General features: G+C 62.6%; 1 protein-coding gene across 1 annotated transcript in view; it reads left to right on the plus strand.

Moving 5' to 3' along the window:
* Positions 1-85: 85 nt before the first annotated feature.
* The window catches only part of LOC140461115 (adenylate cyclase type 2-like), a 78,378-nt gene continuing 57,380 nt past the window's right edge, over positions 86-21,083 (plus strand). The window contains exons 1-2 of the mRNA XM_072555880.1: positions 86-179; positions 17,113-17,250. Coding sequence (XP_072411981.1) covers positions 17,233-17,250 — 18 coding nt within the window. The 5' untranslated portion in view covers positions 86-179; positions 17,113-17,232. The remainder of the gene's footprint in view (positions 180-17,112; positions 17,251-21,083) is intronic.

Raw genomic sequence — 21,083 nt, forward strand, 5'->3', positions numbered from 1 at the left:
GTTTTCATTACCTCAGCCCCTCGCACCCCTCACGTCTCACTCTCCCTCACTCTCTCTCTCTCTCATCCCTCCCTCCCTCCCTCCCCCACCTCAGGAACGTCCCCCTGGGAATCTCCTACGCCATCTCCCTCTCCCTCTTCCTGCTCATCGTCTTCATCTGCTTCTCCGGCCAATTCTCGGTGAGTACGCCCTCCCTCTCTCCCAGGGGGGGGGGGTTGTGGGGGTGGGGAGGGGGAAGAGGGGTGGGCGCTACCGGCCTCCGAACCGAGGGAGGGTGGTGAGGTGAGGGGGAAGACCAATGATCGGCCCTGGTTGGGGGAGGAGTTGGCCTGGGAGGTGGGGTCCCAGGGAGGGAGAGGGAGGGAGGGAGGGGGGGGGGGCTCAGAAGCTGACCTTTCACCCACTCCGACACCCCCACCCCCTGGGGGGGGATGGGAGGAAGGAAGGGAGGGTAGGGGAGTGAGGGAGGATGCTCGCTCAGAGGCACCCTTGGCTCTCAGCCTGTCCGCCCCATACCCTCCAGCCATTAACACCCGCAGTGCCTCTCTAGCACTCCTCTGGCGTCATTGACCGTTCCTGTGGCGTTCACCCCCTCACCCCCAGGGGGCTGCGCACACTCTCTCTCTTCTTTTGTGGCGGGAGAGAGGGAGAGAGAAAGAGAGAGAGAGAGAGAGATATGGGGGGGACGGGGAATGTCAGAGACAGGGAGATACGGGGGGGGGGGGGAACGGGGAATGTCACACACAGGGAGATACGGGGGGGGACGGGGAATGTCACACACAGGGAGATACGGGGGGGGGGGTAATGTCAGAGACAGGGAGATACGGGGGGGGGACGGGGAATGTCACACACAGGGAGATACGGGGGGGGGACGGGGAATGTCAGAGACAGGGAGATATGGGGGGGGGGGGAATGTCAGAGACAGGGAGATACGGGGGGGGACGGGGAATGTCACACACAGGGAGATACAGGGGGGGGGACGGGGAATGTCACACACAGGGAGATACGGGGGGGGGGAATGTCACACACAGGGAGATACGGGGGGGGGGACGGGGAATGTCAGAGACAGGGAGATACGGGGGGGGGCGGGGAATGTCACACACAGGGAGATACGGGGGGGGGGGAATGTCACACACAGGGAGATACGGGGGGGGGGAATGTCAGAGACAGGGAGATACTGGGGGGGGACGGGGAATGTCACACACAGGGAGATACGGGGGGGGGGGGACGGGGAATGTCACACACAGGGAGATACGGGGGGGGGGGAATGTCACACACAGGGAGATACGGGGGGGGGGGAATGTCACACACAGGGAGATACGGGGGGGGGAATGTCACACACAGGGAGATACGGGGGTGACGGGGAATGTCAGAGACAGGGAGATACGGCGGGGGGGGGAATGTCAGAGACAGGGAGATACGGGGGGGGGACGGGGAATGTCAGAGACAGGGAGATACGGGAGGGGGACAGGGAATGTCAGAGACAGGGAGATACGGGGGGGGGGACGGGGAATGTCACACACAGGGAGATACGGGGGGGGACGGGGAATGTCAGAGACTGGGAGATACGGGGGGGGGGACGGGGAATGTCAGAGACAGGGAGATACGGGGGGGGGGACGGGGAATGTCAGAGACAGGGAGATACGGGGGGACGGGGAATGTCACACACAGGGAGATACGGGGGGGGGGGGACGGGGAATGTCAGAGACAGGGAGACACGGGGGGGGGAATGTCACACACAGGGAGATACGGGGGGGGGGGAATGTCACACACAGGGAGATACGGGGGGGGGACGGGGAATGTCACACACAGGGAGATACGGGGGGGGGGGGAATGTCAGAGACAGGGAGATACTGGGGGGGGGGACGGGGAATGTCAGAGACAGGGAGATCCGGGGGGGGGGGGGGGGAATGTCACACACAGGGAGATACGGGGGGGGGGGGGACAGGGAATGTCAGAGACAGGGAGATACGGGGGGGACGGGGAATGTCACACACAGGGAGATACGGGGGGGGGGGGACGGGGAATGTCAGAGACAGGGAGACACGGGGGGGGGGAATGTCACACACAGGGAGATACGGGGGGGGGGGGGGAATGTCAGAGACAGGGAGACACGGGGGGGGGGAATGTCCACACACAGGGAGATACGGGGGGGGACGGGGAATGTCACACACAGGGAGATACGGGGGGGGGGACGGGGAATGTCACACACAGGGAGATACGGGGGGGACGGCGAATGTCAGAGACAGGGACATACGGGGGGGGGGAATGTCACACACTGGGAAATACGGGGGGGGGACGGGGAATGTCAGAGACAGGAAGATACGGGGGGGGCCGGGGAATGTCAGAGACAGGAAGATACGGGGGGGGGGAATGTCACACACAGGGAGATACGGGGGGGGGACGGGGAATGTCAGAGACAGGGAGATACGGGGGGGGGACGGGGAATGTCAGAGACAGGGACATACGGGGGGGGGGAATGTCACACACAGGGAGATACGGGGGGGGGACGGGGAATGTCAGAGACAGGAAGATACGGGGGGGGGACGGGGAATGTCAGAGACAGGGAGATACGGGGGGGGGACGGGGAATGTCAGAGACAGGGAGATACGGGGGCGGGACGGGGAATGTCAGAGACAGGGAGATACGGGGGGGGGGACGGGGAATGTCAGAGACAGGGAGATACGGGGGGTGGGGACGGGGAATGTCAGAGACAGGGAGATACGGGGGGGGGACGGGGAATGTCAGAGACAGGGAGATACGGGGGGGGGGGAATGTCAGAGACAGGGAGATACGGGGGGGGGAATGTCAGAGACAGGGAGATACGGGGGGGGGGGAATGTTAGAGACAGGGAGATACGGGGGGGGGGAATGTCAGAGACAGGGAGATACGGGGGGGCGGGGGGCGAATGTCAGAGACAGGGAGATACGGGGGGGGGGGAATGTCAGAGACAGGGAGATACGGGGGCGGGGGAATGTCACACACAGGGAGATACGGGGGGGGGGACGGGGAATGTCAGAGACAGGGAGATACTGGGGGGGGTCGGGGAATATCACACACAGGGAGATACGGGGGGGGGTGAATGTCAGAGACGGGGAGATACTGGGGGGGGTCGGGGAATATCACACACTGGGAGATACGGGGGGGGGGGGGAATGTCAGAGACAGGGAGATACTGGGGGGGGGGACGGGGAATGTCAGAGACAGGGAGATCCGGGGGGGGGGGGGGGGAATGTCACACACAGGGAGATACGGGAGGGGGGACGGGGAATGTCAGAGACAGGGAGATACGGGGGGGGGGGGAATGTCAGAGACAGGGAGATACGGGGGGGGGGAATGTCAGAGACAGGGAGATACGGGGGGGGGACGGGGAATGTCACACACAGGGAGATACGGGGGGGGGGGGAATGTCAGAGACAGGGAGATACGGGGGGGTGGGGACGGGGAATGTCACACACAGGGAGATCCGGGGGGGTGGGGACGGGGAATGTCACACACAGGGAGATCCGGGGGGGGGACGGGGAATGTCACACACAGGGAGATACGGGGGGGGGGGCGGGGAATGTCAGAGACAGGGAAATACGGGGGGCGGGGGAATGTCAGAGACAGGGAGATACGGGGGGCGGGGGAATGTCACACACAGGGAGATACGGGGGGGGTGAATGTCAGAGACGGGGAGATACGGGGGGGGGAATGTCAGAGACAGGGAGATACTGGGGGGGGGCACGGGGAATGTCAGAGACAGGGAGATCCGGGGGGGGGGACGGGGAATGTCACACACAGGGAGATACGGGAGGGGGGACGGGGAATGTCAGAGACAGGGAGATACGGGGGGGGGGGACGGGGAATGTCAGAGACAGGAAGATACGGGGGGGGTCGGGGAATGTCACACACAGGGAGATACGGGGGGGGGGACGGGGAATGTCAGAGACAGGGAGATACGGGGGGGGACGGGGAATGTCAGAGACAGGGAGATACGGGGGGGGGACGGGGAATGTCAGAGACAGGGAGATACGGGGGGGGGACGGGGAATGTCAGAGACAGGGAGATACGGGGGGGGGGGGGGGAATGTCACACACAGGGAGATATGGGGGGGGGACGGGGAATGTCAGAGACAGGGAGATACGGGGGGGGGACGGGGAATGTCACACACAGGAGATATGGGGGGGGGGACGGGGAATGTCAGAGACAGGGAGATACGGGGGGGGGACGGGGAATGTCAGAGACAGGGAGATACGGGGGGGGGGACGGGGAATGTCAGAGACAGGGAGATACGGGGGGGGGGACGGGGAATGTCACACACAGGGAGATATGGGGGGGGGACGGGGAATGTCAGAGACAGGGAGATACGGGGGGGGACGGGGAATGTCAGAGACAGGGAGATACGGGGGGGGGGGACGGGGAATGTCAGAGACAGGGAGATACGGGGGGGGGACGGGGAATGTCACACACAGGGAGATACGGGGGGGGGGAATGTCAGAAACAGGGAGATACGGGGGGGGACGGGGAATGTCCACACACAGGGAGATACGGGGGGGGGGGGGAATGTCACACACAGGGAGATACGGGGTGGGGGGGGAATGTCAGAGACTGGGAGATACGGGGGGGGGAATGTCACACACAGGGAGATACGGGGGGGGGGAATGTCACACACAGGGAGATACGGGGGGGGGAATGTCTCACACAGGGAGATACGGGGGGGGACGGGGAATGTCAGAGACAGGGAGATACGGGGGGGGGGATGGGGAATGTCAGAGACAGGGAGATACGTCGGGGGGGGGAATGTCAGAGACAGGGAGATACGGGGGGTGGACGGGGAATGTCACACACAGGGAGATACGGGGGGGGGGACGTGGAATGTCAGAGACAGGGAGATACGGGGGGGGGACGGGGAATGTCACACACAGGGAGATACGGGGGGGGGGGGGAATGTCACACACAGGGAGATACGGGGAGGGACGGGGAATGTCACACACAGGGAGATACGGGGGGGTGGGGACGGGGAATGTCACACACAGGGAGATACGGGGGGGGGGGAATGTCAGAGACAGGGAGATACGGGGGGGGAATGTCAGAGACAGGGAGATACGGGGGGGGGGAATGTTAGAGACAGGGAGATACGGGGGGGGGGAATGTCAGAGACAGGGAGATACGGGGGGGCGGGGGGGGAATGTCAGAGACAGGGAGATACGGGGGGGGGGGAATGTCAGAGACAGGGAGATACGGGGGCGGGGGAATGTCACACACAGGGAGATACGGGGGGGGGACGGGGAATGTCAGAGACAGGGAGATACTGGGGGGGGTCGGGGAATATCACACACAGGGAGATACGGGGGGGGTGAATGTCAGAGACGGGGAGCTACTGGGGGGGGTCGGGGAATATCACACACTGGGAGATACGGGGGGGGGGGGAATGTCAGAGACAGGGAGATACTGGGGGGGGGGACGGGGAATGTCAGAGACAGGGAGATCCGGGGGGGGGGACGGGGAATGTCACACACAGGGAGATACGGGGGACGGGGAATGTCAGAGACAGGGAGATACGGGGGGGGGGGGGGAATGTCAGAGACAGGGAGATACGGGGGGGGGGGAATGTCAGAGACAGGGAGATACGGGGGGGGGGGAATGTCAGAGACAGGGAGATACGGGGGGGGGACGGGGAATGTCACACACAGGGAGATACGGGGGGGGGGGGGAATGTCAGAGACAGGGAGATACGGGGGGGTGGGGACGGGGAATGTCACACACAGGGAGATCCGGGGGGGGACGGGGAATGTCACACACAGGGAGATACGGGGGGGGGGGGCGGGGAATGTCAGAGACAGGGAAATACGGGGGGGGGGGGGGGGAATGTCAGAGACAGGGAGATACGAGGGGGGGGACGGGGAATGTCACACACAGGGAGATACGGGGGGGGGGACGGGGAATGTCACACACAGGGAGATCCGGGGGGGGGGGGGACGGGGAATGTCAGAGACAGGGAGATACGGGGGGGGTCGGGGAATGTCACACACAGGGAGATACGGGGGGGGGGAATGTCAGAGACAGGGAGATACGGGGGGGGACGGGGAATGTCACACACAGGGAGATACGGGGGGGGGGGGGAATGTCAGAGACAGGGAAATACGGGGGGGGGTCGGGGAATGTCACACACAGGGAGATACGGGGGGGGGGGGGAATGTCACACACATGGAGATACGTGGAGGGGGGGTAATGTCAGAGACAGGGAGATACGGGGGGGGGGAATGTCACACACAGGGAGATACGGGGGGGGGGGGGAATGTCAGAGACAGGGAGATACAGGGGGGGGGACGGGGAATGTCACACACAGGGAGATACGGGGGGGGGGACGGGGAATGTCACACACAGGGAGATCCGGGGGGGGGGGGGACGGGGAATGTCACACACAGGGAGATACGGGGGGGTGGGGACGGGGAATGTCACACACAGGGAGATACGGGGGGAGAGGGGGGAATGTCAGAGACAGGGAGATACAGGGGGAGAGGGGGGAATGTCAGAGACAGGGAGATACAGGGGGGGGGACGGGGAATGTCACACACAGGGAGATACGGGGGGGGGGACGGGGAATGTCAGAGACAGGGAGATACGGGGGGGGGACGGGGAATGTCAGAGACAGGGAGATACGGGGGGGGGTCGGGGAATGTCACACACAGGGAGATACGGGGGGGGGGAATGTCAGAGACAGGGAGATACGGGGGGGGACGGGGAATGTCACACACAGGGAGATACGGGGGGGGGGGGGAATGTCAGAGACAGGGAAATACGGGGGGGGTCGGGGAATGTCACACACAGGGAGATACGGGGGGGGGGGAATGTCACACACATGGAGATACGTGGAGGGGGGGGTAATGTCAGAGACAGGGAGATACGGGGGGGGGGAATGTCACACACAGGGAGATACGGGGGGGGGGGGAATGTCAGAGACAGGGAGATACGGGGGGGGAATGTCACACACAGGGAGATACGGGGGGGGGACGGGGAATGTCAGAGACAGGGAGATACGGGGGGGGGTAATGTCAGAGACAGGGAGATACGGGGGGGGGGGAATGTCACACACAGGGAGATACAGGGGGGGGGGAATGTCAGAGACAGGGTGATACGGGGGGGGGGAATGTCAGAGACAGGGAGATACGGGGGGGGGGACGGGGAATGTCAGAGACAGGGAGATACGGGGGGGGGGGCGGGGAATGTCACACACAGGGAGATACGGGGGGGGGGGGAATGTCACACACAGGGAGATACGGGGGGGGGGGAATGTCAGAGACAGGGAGATACAGGGGGGGGGACGGGGAATGTCACACACAGGGAGATACGGGGGGGGGGACGGGGAATGTCAGAGACAGGGAGATACGGGGGGGGGACGGGGAATGTCAGAGACAGGGAGATACGGGGGGGGGTCGGGGAATGTCACACACAGGGAGATACGGGGGGGGGGGGGAATGTCAGAGACAGGGAGATACGGGGGGGGACGGGGAATGTCACACACAGGGAGATACGGGGGGGGGGGAATGTCAGAGACAGGGAAATACGGGGGGGGGTCGGGGAATGTCACACACAGGGAGATACGGGGGGGGGGTAATGTCAGAGACAGGGAGATACGGGGGGGGAATGTCACACACAGGGAGATACGGGGGGGGGGACGGGGAATGTCAGAGACAGGGAGATACGGGGGGGGGTAATGTCAGAGACAGGGAGATACGGGGGGGGGAATGTCACACACAGGGAGATACGGGGGGGGGGGAATGTCAGAGACAGGGAGATACGGGGGGGGGAATGTCAGAGACAGGGAGATACGGGGGGGGACGGGGAATGTCAGAGACAGGGAGATACGGGGGGGGGCGGGGAATGTCACACACAGGGAGATACGGGGGGGGGGGAATGTCAGAGACAGGGAGATACGGGGGGGGGACGGGGAATGTCACACACAGGGAGATACGGGGGGGGGGACGGGGAATGTCAGAGACTGGGAGATATGGGGGGGGGGACGGGGAATGTCAGAGACAGGGAGATACGGGGGGGGGCGGGGAATGTCACACACAGGGAGATACGGGGGGGGGGGAATGTCACACACAGGGAGATACGGGGGGGGGGGAATGTCAGAGACAGGGAGATACGGGGGGGACGGGGAATGTCACACACAGGGAGATACGGGGGGGGGGGAATGTCACACACAGGGAGATACGGGGGGACGGGGAATGTCAGCGACAGGGAGATACGGGGGGGGGACAGGGAATGTCAGAGACAGGGAGATACGGGGGGGGGACGGGGAATGTCAGAGACAGGGAGATACGGGGGGGACGGGGAATGTCAGAGACAGGGAGATACGGGGGGGGGGGGAATGTCAGAGACTGGGAGATACGGGGGGGGGACGGGGAATGTCAGAGACAGGGAGATAAGGGGGGGGGGGGGAATGTCTCACACAGGGAGATACGGGGGGGGGACGGGGAATGTCAGAGACTGGGAGATACGGGGGGGGGACGGGGAATGTCAGAGACAGGGAGATACGGGGGGGACGGGGAATGTCACACACAGGGAGATACGGGGGGGGACGGGGAATGTCACACACAGGGAGATACGGGGACGGGGACGGGGAATGTCACACACAGGGAGATACGGGGGGGGGACGGGGAATGTCAGAGACAGGGAGATACGGGGGGGGGGAATGTCACACACAGGGAGATACGGGGGTGATGGGGAATGTCACACACAGGGAGATACGGGGGGGGACGGGGAATGTCACACACAGGGAGATACGGGGGGGGAATGTCAGAGACAGGGAGATACGGGGGGGGGACGGGGAATGTCAGAGACAGGGAGATACGGGGGGGGGGACAGGGAATGTCAGAGACAGGGAGATACGGGGGGGGGGACGGGGAATGTCACACACAGGGAGATACGGGGGGGGGACGGGGAATGTCAGAGACTGGGAGATACGGGGGGGGGGGGGGGAATGTCAGAGACAGGGAGATACGGGGGGGACGGGGAATGTCACACACAGGGAGATACGGGGGGGGGGGACGGGGAATGTCAGAGACAGGGAGACACGGGGGGGGGGGAATGTCACACACACGGAGATACGGGGGGGGGACGGGGAATGTCACACACAGGGAGATACGGGGGGGGGGGACGGGGAATGTCACACACAGGGAGATACGGGGGGGGGGACGGGGAATGTCAGAGACAGGGAGATACGGGGGGGGGAATGTCACACACAGGGAGATACGGGGGGGGGGGGGAATGTCAGAGACAGGGAGATACGGGGGGGGGGACGGGGAATGTCACACACAGGGAGATACGGGGGGGGGGGACAGGGAATGTCAGAGACAGGGAGATACGGGGGGGGGGAACGGGGAATGTCAGAGACAGGGAGATACGGGGGGGGGGGGGGAATGTCACACACAGGGAGATACGGGGGGGGGGGACGGCGAATGTCAGAGACAGGGACATACGGGGGGGGAATGTCACACACAGGGAGATACGGGGGGGGGACGGGGAATGTCAGAGACAGGGAGATACAGGGGCGGGGACGGGGAATGTCAGAGACAGGGAGATACGGGGGGGGGGGACGGGGAATGTCAGAGACAGGGAGATACGGGGGGGGGGACGGGGAATGTCAGAGACAGGGAGATACGGGTGGGGGGACGGGGAATGTCAGAGACAGGGAGATACGGGGGGGGGGGGACGGGGAATGTCAGAGACAGGGAGATACGTGGGGGGGGACGGGGAATGTCACACACAGGGAGATACGGGGGGGGACGGGGAATGTCAGAGACAGGGAGATACGGGGGGGGGGGACGGGGAATGTCAGAGACAGGGAGATACGTCGGGGGGGGGAATGTCAGAGACAGGGAGATACGGGGGGTGGACGGGGAATGTCACACACAGGGAGATACGGGGGGGGACGGGGAATGTCACACACAGGGAGATACGGGGGGGTGGGGACGGGGAATGTCACACACAGGGAGATACGGGGGGGGGGAATGTCAGAGACAGGGAGATACGGGGGGGGGGAATGTCAGAGACAGGGAGATACGGGGGGGGGAATGTCAGAGACAGGGAGATACGGGGGGGGGGGAATGTCAGAGACAGGGAGATACGGGGGGGCGGGGGGGGAATGTCAGAGACAGGGAGATACGGGGGGGGGGGGGAATGTCAGAGACAGGGAGATACGGGGGGGGGGACGGGGAATGTCAGAGACAGGGAGATCCGGGGGGGGGGACGGGGAATGTCACACACAGGGAGATACGGGAGGGGGGACGGGGAATGTCAGAGACAGGGAGATACGGGGGGGGGGGAATGTCAGAGACAGGGAGATACGGGGGGGGGGAATGTCAGAGACAGGGAGATACGGGGGGGGGAATGTCAGAGACAGGGAGATACGGGGGGGGGACGGGGAATGTCACACACAGGGAGATACGGGGGGGGGGGGGGGAATGTCAGAGACAGGGAGATACGGGGGGGGGAATGTCAGAGACAGGGAGATACGGGGGGGGACGGGGAATGTCACACACAGGGAGATACGGGGGGGGGACGGGGAATGTCACACACAGGGAGATACGGGGGGGGGACGGGGAATGTCACACACAGGGAGATACGGGGGGGGACGGGGAATGTCACACACAGGGAGATACGGGGGGGTGGGGACGGGGAATGTCACACACAGGGAGATACGGGGGGGGGGAATGTCAGAGACAGGGAGATACGGGGGGGGGGAATGTCAGAGACAGGGAGATACGGGGGGGGGAATGTCAGAGACAGGGAGATACGGGGGGGGGGGGAATGTCAGAGACAGGGAGATACGGGGGGGGGGACGGGGAATGTCAGAGACAGGGAGATCCGGGGGGGGGGACGGGGAATGTCACACACAGGGAGATACGGGAGGGGGGACGGGGAATGTCAGAGACAGGGAGATACGGGGGGGGGGGAATGTCAGAGACAGGGAGATACGGGGGGGGGGAATGTCAGAGACAGGGAGATACGGGGGGGGGAATGTCAGAGACAGGGAGATACGGGGGGGGGGGACGGGGAATGTCAGAGACAGGGAGATACGTCGGGGGGGGGAATGTCAGAGACAGGGAGATATGGGGGGTGGACGGGGAATGTCACACACAGGGAGATACGGGGGGGGGGACGTGGAATGTCAGAGACAGGGAGATACGGGGGGGGGTCGGGGAATGTCACACACAGGGAGATACGGGGGGGGGGAATGTCAGAGACAGGGAGATACGGGGGGGGGGAATGTCAGAGACAGGGAGATACGGGGGGGGGAATGTCAGAGACAGGGAGATACGGGGGGGGGGAATGTCAGAGACAGGGAGATACGGGGGGGCGGGGGGGGAATGTCAGAGACAGGGAGATACGGGGGGGGGGGGGAATGTCAGAGACAGGGAGATACGGGGGGGGGGACGGGGAATGTCAGAGACAGGGAGATCCGGGGGGGGGGACGGGGAATGTCACACACAGGGAGATACGGGAGGGGGGACGGGGAATGTCAGAGACAGGGAGATACGGGGGGGGGGAATGTCAGAGACAGGGAGATACGGGGGGGGGAATGTCAGAGACAGGGAGATACGGGGGGGGGACGGGGAATGTCACACACAGGGAGATACGGGGGGGGGGGGGAATGTCAGAGACAGGGAGATACGGGGGGGGGAATGTCAGAGACAGGGAGATACGGGGGGGGGACGGGGAATGTCACACACAGGGAGATACGGGGGGGGGACGGGGAATGTCACACACAGGGAGATACGGGGGGGGGACGGGGAATGTCACACACAGGGAGATACGGGGGGGGACGGGGAATGTCACACACAGGGAGATACGGGGGGGTGGGGACGGGGAATGTCACACACAGGGAGATACGGGGGGGGGGGAATGTCAGAGACAGGGAGATACGGGGGGGGGGGAATGTCAGAGACAGGGAGATACGGGGGGGGGAATGTCAGAGACAGGGAGATACGGGGGGGGGGGAATGTCAGAGACAGGGAGATACGGGGGGGCGGGGGGGGAATGTCAGAGACAGGGAGATACGGGGGGGGGGGGAATGTCAGAGACAGGGAGATACGGGGGGGGGGACGGGGAATGTCAGAGACAGGGAGATCCGGGGGGGGGGACGGGGAATGTCACACACAGGGAGATACGGGAGGGGGGACGGGGAATGTCAGAGACAGGGAGATACGGGGGGGGGGGAATGTCAGAGACAGGGAGATACGGGGGGGGGGAATGTCAGAGACAGGGAGATACGGGGGGGGGAATGTCAGAGACAGGGAGATACGGGGGGGGGACGGGGAATGTCACACACAGGGAGATACGGGGGGGGGGGGGGAATGTCAGAGACAGGGAGATACGGGGGGGGGACGGGGAATGTCACACACAGGGAGATACGGGGGGGGGCGGGGAATGTCAGAGACAGGGAAATACGGGGGGGGGGGAATGTCAGAGACAGGGAGATACGAGGGGGGGGACGGGGAATGTCACACACAGGGAGATACGGGGGGGGGACGGGGAATGTCACACACAGGGAGATACGGGGGAACGGGGAATGTCAGAGACAGGGAGATCCGGGGGGGGGGACGGGGAATGTCACACACAGGGAGATCCGGGGGGGGGGGGGGGACGGGGAATGTCACACACAGGGAGATACGGGGGGGTGGGGACGGGGAATGTCACACACAGGGAGATACGGGGGGAGAGGGGGGAATGTCAGAGACAGGGAGATACAGGGGGGGGGACGGGGAATGTCAGAGACAGGGAGATACGGGGGGGGGACGGGGAATGTCAGAGACAGGGAGATACGGGGGGGGGACGGGGAATGTCACACACAGGGAGATACGGGGGGGGGCGGGGAATGTCAGAGACAGGGAAATACGGGGGGGGGGGGGGAATGTCAGAGACAGGGAGATACGAGGGGGGGGACGGGGAATGTCACACACAGGGAGATACGGGGGGGGGACGGGGAATGTCACACACAGGGAGATACGGGGGGGGGGGGAATGTCAGAGACAGGGAGATACGAGGGGGGGGACGGGGAATGTCACACACAGGGAGATACGGCGGGGGGACGGGGAATGTCACACACAGGGAGATACGGGGGGGGGGAATGTCAGAGACAGGGAGATACGGGGGGGGGGAATGTCAGAGACAGGGAGATACGGGGGGGGGGAATGTCAGAGACAGGGAGATACGGGGGGGGGGGAATGTTAGAGACAGGGAGATACGGGGGGGGGACGGGGAATGTCAGAGACAGGGAGATACGGCGGGGGGGGACGGGGAATGTCAGAGACAGGGAGATACGGGGGGGGTGAATGTCAGAGACGGGGAGATACGGGGGGGGGGAATGTCAGAGACAGGGAGATACTGGGGGGGGGGACGGGGAATGTCACACACAGGGAGATACGGGAGGGGGGACGGGGAATGTCAGAGACAGGGAGATACGGGGGGGGGGAACGGGGAATGTCAGAGACAGGGAGATACGGGGGGGGGGGAACGGGGAATGTCAGAGACAGGGAGATCCGGGGGGGGGGACAGGGAATGTCACACACAGGGAGATCCGGGGGGGGGGGACGGGGAATGTCACACACAGGGAGATATGGGGGGGTGGGGACGGGGAATGTCACACACAGGGAGATACGGGAGGAGAGGGGGGAATGTCAGAGACAGGGAGATACAGGGGGGGGGACGGGGAATGTCACACACAGGGAGATACGGGGGGGGGGGACGGGGAATGTCAGAGACAGGGAGATACGGGGGGGGGGTCGGGGAATGTCACACACAGGGAGATACGGGGGGGGGGGGAATGTCAGAGACAGGGAGATACGGGGGGGGACGGGGAATGTCACACACAGGGAGATACGGGGGGGGGGGAATGTCACACACATGGAGATACGTGGAGGGGGGGTAATGTCAGAGACAGGGAGATACGGGGGGGGAATGTCACACACAGGGAGATACGGGGGGGGGACGGGGAATGTCAGAGACAGGGAGATACGGGGGGGGGTAATGTCAGAGACAGGGAGATACGGGGGGGGGGGAATGTCACACACAGGGAGATACGGGGGGGGGAATGTCAGAGACAGGGAGATACGGGGGGCGGGGAATGTCAGAGACAGGGAGATACGGGGGGGGACGGGGAATGTCAGAGACAGGGAGATACGGGGGGGGGGAATGTCACACACAGGGAGATACAGGGGGGGGGACGGGGAATGTCAGAGACAGGGAGATATGGGGGTGGGGGAATGTCAGAGACAGGGAGATACGGGGGGGGGACGGGGAATGTCACACACAGGGAGATACGGGGGGGGGGACGGGGAATGTCAGAGACTGGGAGATACGGGGGGGGGGGAATGTCACACACAGGGAGATACGGGGGGGGGGGAATGTCACACACAGGGAGATACGGGGGGGGGAATGTCACACACAGGGAGATACGAGGGGGGGGGGACAGGGAATGTCACACACAGGGAGATACGGGGGGGGGGAATGTCACACACAGGGAGATACGGGGGGGGACGGGGAATGTCAGAGACAGGGAGATACGGGGGGGGGGGGAATGTCTCACACAGGGAGATACGGGGGGGGACGGGGAATGTCAGAGACAGGGAGATACGGGGGGGGGGGGGAATGTCTCACACAGGGAGATACGGGGGGGGGACGGGGAATGTCAGAGACAGGGAGATACGGGGGGGGGACGGGGAATGTCAGAGACAGGGAGATACGGGGGGGGGGGGGGGGGAATGTCAGAGACAGGGAGATACGGCGGGGGGGGGGAATGTCAGAGACAGGGAGATACGGGGGGTGGACGGGGAATGTCACACACAGGGAGATACGGGGGGGGGGACGTGGAATGTCAGAGACAGGGAGATACGGGGGGGTGGGGACGGGGAATGTCACACACAGGGAGATACGGGGGGGGGGGAATGTCAGAGACAGGGAGATACGGGGGGAGGGGAATGTCAGAGACAGGGAGATACGGCGGGGGGGAATGTCAGAGACAGGGAGATACGGGTGGGGGAATGTCAGAGACAGGGAGATACGGGGGGGGGGGAATGTTAGAGACAGGGAGATACGGGGGGGGGGGAATGTCAGAGACAGGGAGATACGGGGGGGCGGGGGGGGAATGTCAGAGACAGGGAGATACGGGGGGGGGGGGACGGGGAATGTCAGAGACAGGGAGATACGGGGGGGGGGACGGGGAATGTCAGAGACAGGGAGATACTGGGGGGGGTCGGGGAATGTCACACACAGGGAGATACGGGGGGGGGTGAATGTCAGAGACGGGGAGATACGGGGGGGGGGAATGTCAGAGACAGGGAGATACTGGGGGGGGGGACGGGGAATGTCAGAGACAGGGAGATCCGGGGGGGGGGACGGGGAATGTCACACACAGGGAGATACGGGGGGGGGACGGGGAATGTCAGAGACAGGGAGATACGGGGGGGGGGGGGGGGGGGAATGTCAGAGACAGGGAGATACGGGGGGGGGGGGGGGGGAATGTCACACACAGGGAGATACGGGGGGGGGACAGGGAATGTCAGAGACAGGGAGATACGGGGGGGTGGGGACGGGGAATGTCAGAGACAGGGAGATACGGGGGGAGAGGGGGGAATGTCAGAGACAGGGAGATACAGGGGGGGGACGGGGAATGTCACACACAGGGAGATACGGGGGGGGGGGGGGAATGTCAGAGACAGGGAGATACGGGGGGGGGGGAATGTCAGAGACAGGGAGATACGGGGGGGGGGGAATGTCAGAGACAGGGAGATACGGGGGGGGCGGGGAATGTCAGAGACAGGGAGATACGGGGGGGGGTCGGGGAATGTCAGAGACAGGGAGATACGGGGGGGGCGGGGAATGTCAGAGACAGGGAAATACGGGGGGGGAATGTCACACACAGGGAGATACGGGGGGGGGGAATGTCAGAGACAGGGAGATACGGGGGGGGGGGGAATGTCACACACATGGAGATACGGGGGGGGGGACGGGGAATGTCAGAGACAGGGAGATACGGGGGGGGAATGTCACACACAGGGAGATACGGGGGGGGGGACGGGGAATGTCAGAGACAGGGAGATACGGGGGGGGTAATGTCAGAGACAGGGAGATACGGGGGGGGAATGTCACACACAGGGAGATATGGGGGGGGGGACGGGGAATGTCAGAGACAGGGAGATACGGGGGGGGTAATGTCAGAGACAGGGAGATACGGGGGGGGGAATGTCACACACAGGGAGATACGGGGGGGGGGGAATGTCAGAGACAGGGAGATACGGGGGGGGGGAATGTCAGAGACAGGGAGATACGGGGGGGGACGGGGAATGTCAGAGACAGGGAGATACGGGGGGGGGGAATGTCACACACAGGGAGATACAGGGGGGGGGACGGGGAATGTCAGAGACAGGGAGATATGGGGGTGGGGGAATGTCAGAGACAGGGAGATACGGGGGGGGGACGGGGAATGTCACACACAGGGAGATACGGGGGGGGGGAATGTCAGAGACAGGGAGATACGGGGGGGGGGAATGTCAGAGACAGGGAGATAAGGGGGGGGACGGGGAATGTCAGAGACAGGGAGATAAGGGGGGGGACGGGGAATGTCAGAGACAGGGAGATACGGGGGGGGGGAATGTCACACACAGGGAGATACGGGGGGGGACGGGGAATGTCAGAGACAGGGAGATAAGGGGGGGGACGGGGAATGTCAGAGACAGGGAGATACGGGGGGGGGACGGGGAAGGTCACACACAGGGAGATACGGGGGGGGGGGAATGTCACACACAGGGAGATACGGGGGGGGGGTAATGTCACACACACGGAGATACGGGGGGGGGGGGGGGGGGGGGGAATCTCGGTGACCGGGAGATACGGGGGGGGGGGGGGGGGGGAATCTCGGTGACCTGGAGTCCGAGCCCGGGAGCTGGTGTCCTCCTGTGACCCTGAGCCTCTGAAGCCCATGTCCTGTATTTGGTGAGGAGTCCCATCCCCTCCCAGGGTTGGGACCACTCGGCCGATGGGCTAGTCTGGGGGGGTGATGGGCTGAATGGCGGTTGTGTGCTGTTCTCGGTGACAGGTCCCCCCTCTCTCTGTGTGTGCCCAGAGGTGTACAGCGAAGGGCCCCATCAGTCTGCAGTGGGTGTGTGTCCTCACAGGATCCCTCATCACCAAACCATGGCCTCGACTCCTCCTCGCGATTGGGACAATCCTCATCGTCCTGCTCATGGGCATCGTCAACCTGGTGGGTACACCCCCTCACTCACACACCCGCTCACACTCACTCACACACCCGCACACACTCACTCACACCCGCACACTCACACACACACCCGCACACACTCACACCCGCACACACTCACACACCCGCACACACTCACACACACACCCGCACACACTCACTCACACCCGCACACACTCACTCACACCCGCACACACTCACTCACACCCGCACACACTCACTCACACACCCGCACACTCACACACACACCCGCACACACTAACTCACACACCCGCACACTCACACACACACCCGCACACACTCACTCACACACCCCCTCACTCACACTCACACCCGCACACTCACACACACACCCGCACACACTCACACCCGCACACACTCACACACACACCCGCACACACTCACACTCACTCACACCCGCACACACTCACACTCACACCCGCACACACTCACACCCGCACACACTCACACTCACACTCACACCCGCACACACTCACTCACACACCCGCTCACACACTCACACCCGCACACACACTCACTCACACCCGCACACACTCACTCACACCCGCACACTCACACACACACCCGCACACACTCACACCCGCACACACTCACACACCCGCACACACTCACACACACACCCGCACACACTCACTCACACCCGCACACACTCACTCACACCCGCACACACTCACACTCACTCACACCCGCACACATCACACACACACCCGCACACACTCACTCACACACCCGCACACACTCACTCACACACCCGCACACACTCACTCACACCCGCACACACTCACTCGCACCCGCACACACTCACTCACACCCACACACACTCACTCACACCCACACACTCACACCCGCACACACTCACTCACACCCGCACACATCACACACACACCCGCACACACTCACTCACACCCACACACTCACACCCACACACACTCACTCACACCCGCACACACACACTCACACCCGCACACACTCACACACACCCGCACACACTCACACCCGCACACACTCACTCACACCCGCACTCACACTCACTCACACCCGCACTCACACTCACTCACACCCGCACACACTCACTCAAACCCTCACACACTCACTCACACCCGCACACACTCACACCGGCACACACTCACTCACACCCGCACACACTCACACCTGCACACACTCACTCACACCCGCACACACTCACACCCGCACACACTCACTCACACCCGCACACACTCACTCCCGCACACACTCACATTCACACACACACCCGCACACACTCACACCCGCACTCACACTCACACTCACACCTGCACACACTCACACTCACACCCGCACACACTCACACCCGCACTCACACTCACACCCGCACTCACCCGCACACACTCACTCACACACACCCTCACACACACCCTCACACCCGCACTCACACCCGCACTCACTCACTCACACACACCCTCACACCCTCACACACACACTCACACTCACTCACACCCTCACACTCACACCCACTCTCACCCACACACTCACACACTCACACACACTCACACTCACACCCTCACACACTCACACCCACTCACACTCACACCCTCACACACTCACACCCACTCACACTCACACCCGCACACTCACACTCACTCTCACACTCACACACACTCACACCCTCACACTCACTCACACACACTCACACACACACTCTCTCACACACTCACACTCACACACTCACACTCACTCTCACACACACTCTCACACTCACACCCGCACACTCACCCTCACACACGCACACTCACCCTCACACACACCCTCACACTCACACACCCTCACACACCCTCACACCCTCACACTAACACTCACACACACTCACACCCTCTCACACTCACACCCTCACCCTCCCTCACCCTCACACCCTCACACACACCCTCACACTCACACACTCACACACCCTCACCCTCACACACTCACACCCTCTCACACTCACACCCTCACACACACACTCACACTGACACACCCTCACACCCTCACACTCACACTCCCTCACTCACACCCTCACTCACACCCTCACACTCACACCCTCACACTCACACCCTCACACCTATACTCATACCCTCACACACTCTCACCCTCACACACTCACACCCTCTCACACACCCTCACACTCACATGCACTCACACTCACACCCTCACACCCATACTCACACACACTCACACCCTCACACCCTCACACTCACTCTCACTCACACACACCCTCACACTCACTCACACACTCACACTCTCTCACACTCACACCCTCTCACACTCACACCCTCTCACACTCACACCCTCTCACACTCTCACACTCTCGCCCTCACCCTCACACCCTCACACACCCTCACACCCCCTCACACCCCCTCACACCCTCTCACACCCTCTCACACTCACACCCTCACACCCTCTCTCACACTCTCATACTCTCACTCCCTCACAATATCACACTCACACCCTCACACACCCACTCACACCCACTCACACCCTCTCACACTCACACCCTCTCACCCTCACACCATCACACACCCTCACACCATCACACACCCTCACACCATCACACACCCTCACACTCACACACCCTCTCACACTCTCACACCCTCTCACACTCACACACCCTCTCTTACACTCACACCATCTCACACTCACACCGTCTCACACTCACACCCTCACACGCCCAAACACTCACACCCTTTCACCCCCTCTCACACACTCTCTCACCCTCATACACTCACACCCTCTCACCCTCACACACTCTCACCCTCTCACACACTCACACCCTCACACACCCTCTCTCACACTCACAGTCTCTCACACTCACAGTCTCTCACACTCACAGTCTCTCACACTCACACACCCTCTCACCCTCACACACTCTCGCACACTCTCGCACTCTCCCACTCTCCCACTCTCTCACACACACACACCCTCTCACACTGTCACACACTCACACACCCTCTCTCACACTCACACCCTCTCACACACTCTCACCGTCACACCCTCTCACACCCTCTCACCCTCACTCTCCCACTATCTCACACACACACCCTCTCTCACACCCTCTCACCCTCACACACTCTCTCACCCTCACCCACTCTCACGCTCTCACACACACACACACCCTCACACTCTCACCCACACCCTCACACATACTCACACTCACACACTCACTGACCCTCACACACACATACTCACTCTCACACACCCTCTCACATTCTCATACTCACACACACACACACACACCCTCACACACACACATTCAGACACACACACAGACTCAACCCCTCACACACACTCACACACCCTCTCTCACTCACACTCTCACACACAGACACACACACACCACACACACACTCTCTCACACACCCTCACACACACTCACTCGCACAAATACACACTCTCACACACACATACACGCGCACTCACACATATACACAAACACACACTCACTCACGCGCACACACTCACTCACACCCTCACAAACACTCTCACACACACAGACACGCACACACTCACTCAGACACACACAGACACTCTCACACTCACGCACACTCATACACTCACACCCACACCCACACAAACATTCACCCACACCCTCTCACACACTTACACTCTCACACACACACTCGCACACACACAGACTCACGCGCACACACTTACACATGCACAGACACTCACACACACATTCTCACTCTCTCACACACAGACACACACTCTCACACTCACACACACTCACACTCTCACACTCACACACACTCACACTCACACACACTCACACACACTCACACACACTCACACACACTCACACACAC

This window comes from Chiloscyllium punctatum, chromosome 36 (assembly GCF_047496795.1).
Source record: "Chiloscyllium punctatum isolate Juve2018m chromosome 36, sChiPun1.3, whole genome shotgun sequence".
Classification (NCBI taxonomy): Eukaryota; Metazoa; Chordata; class Chondrichthyes; order Orectolobiformes; family Hemiscylliidae; genus Chiloscyllium; species Chiloscyllium punctatum.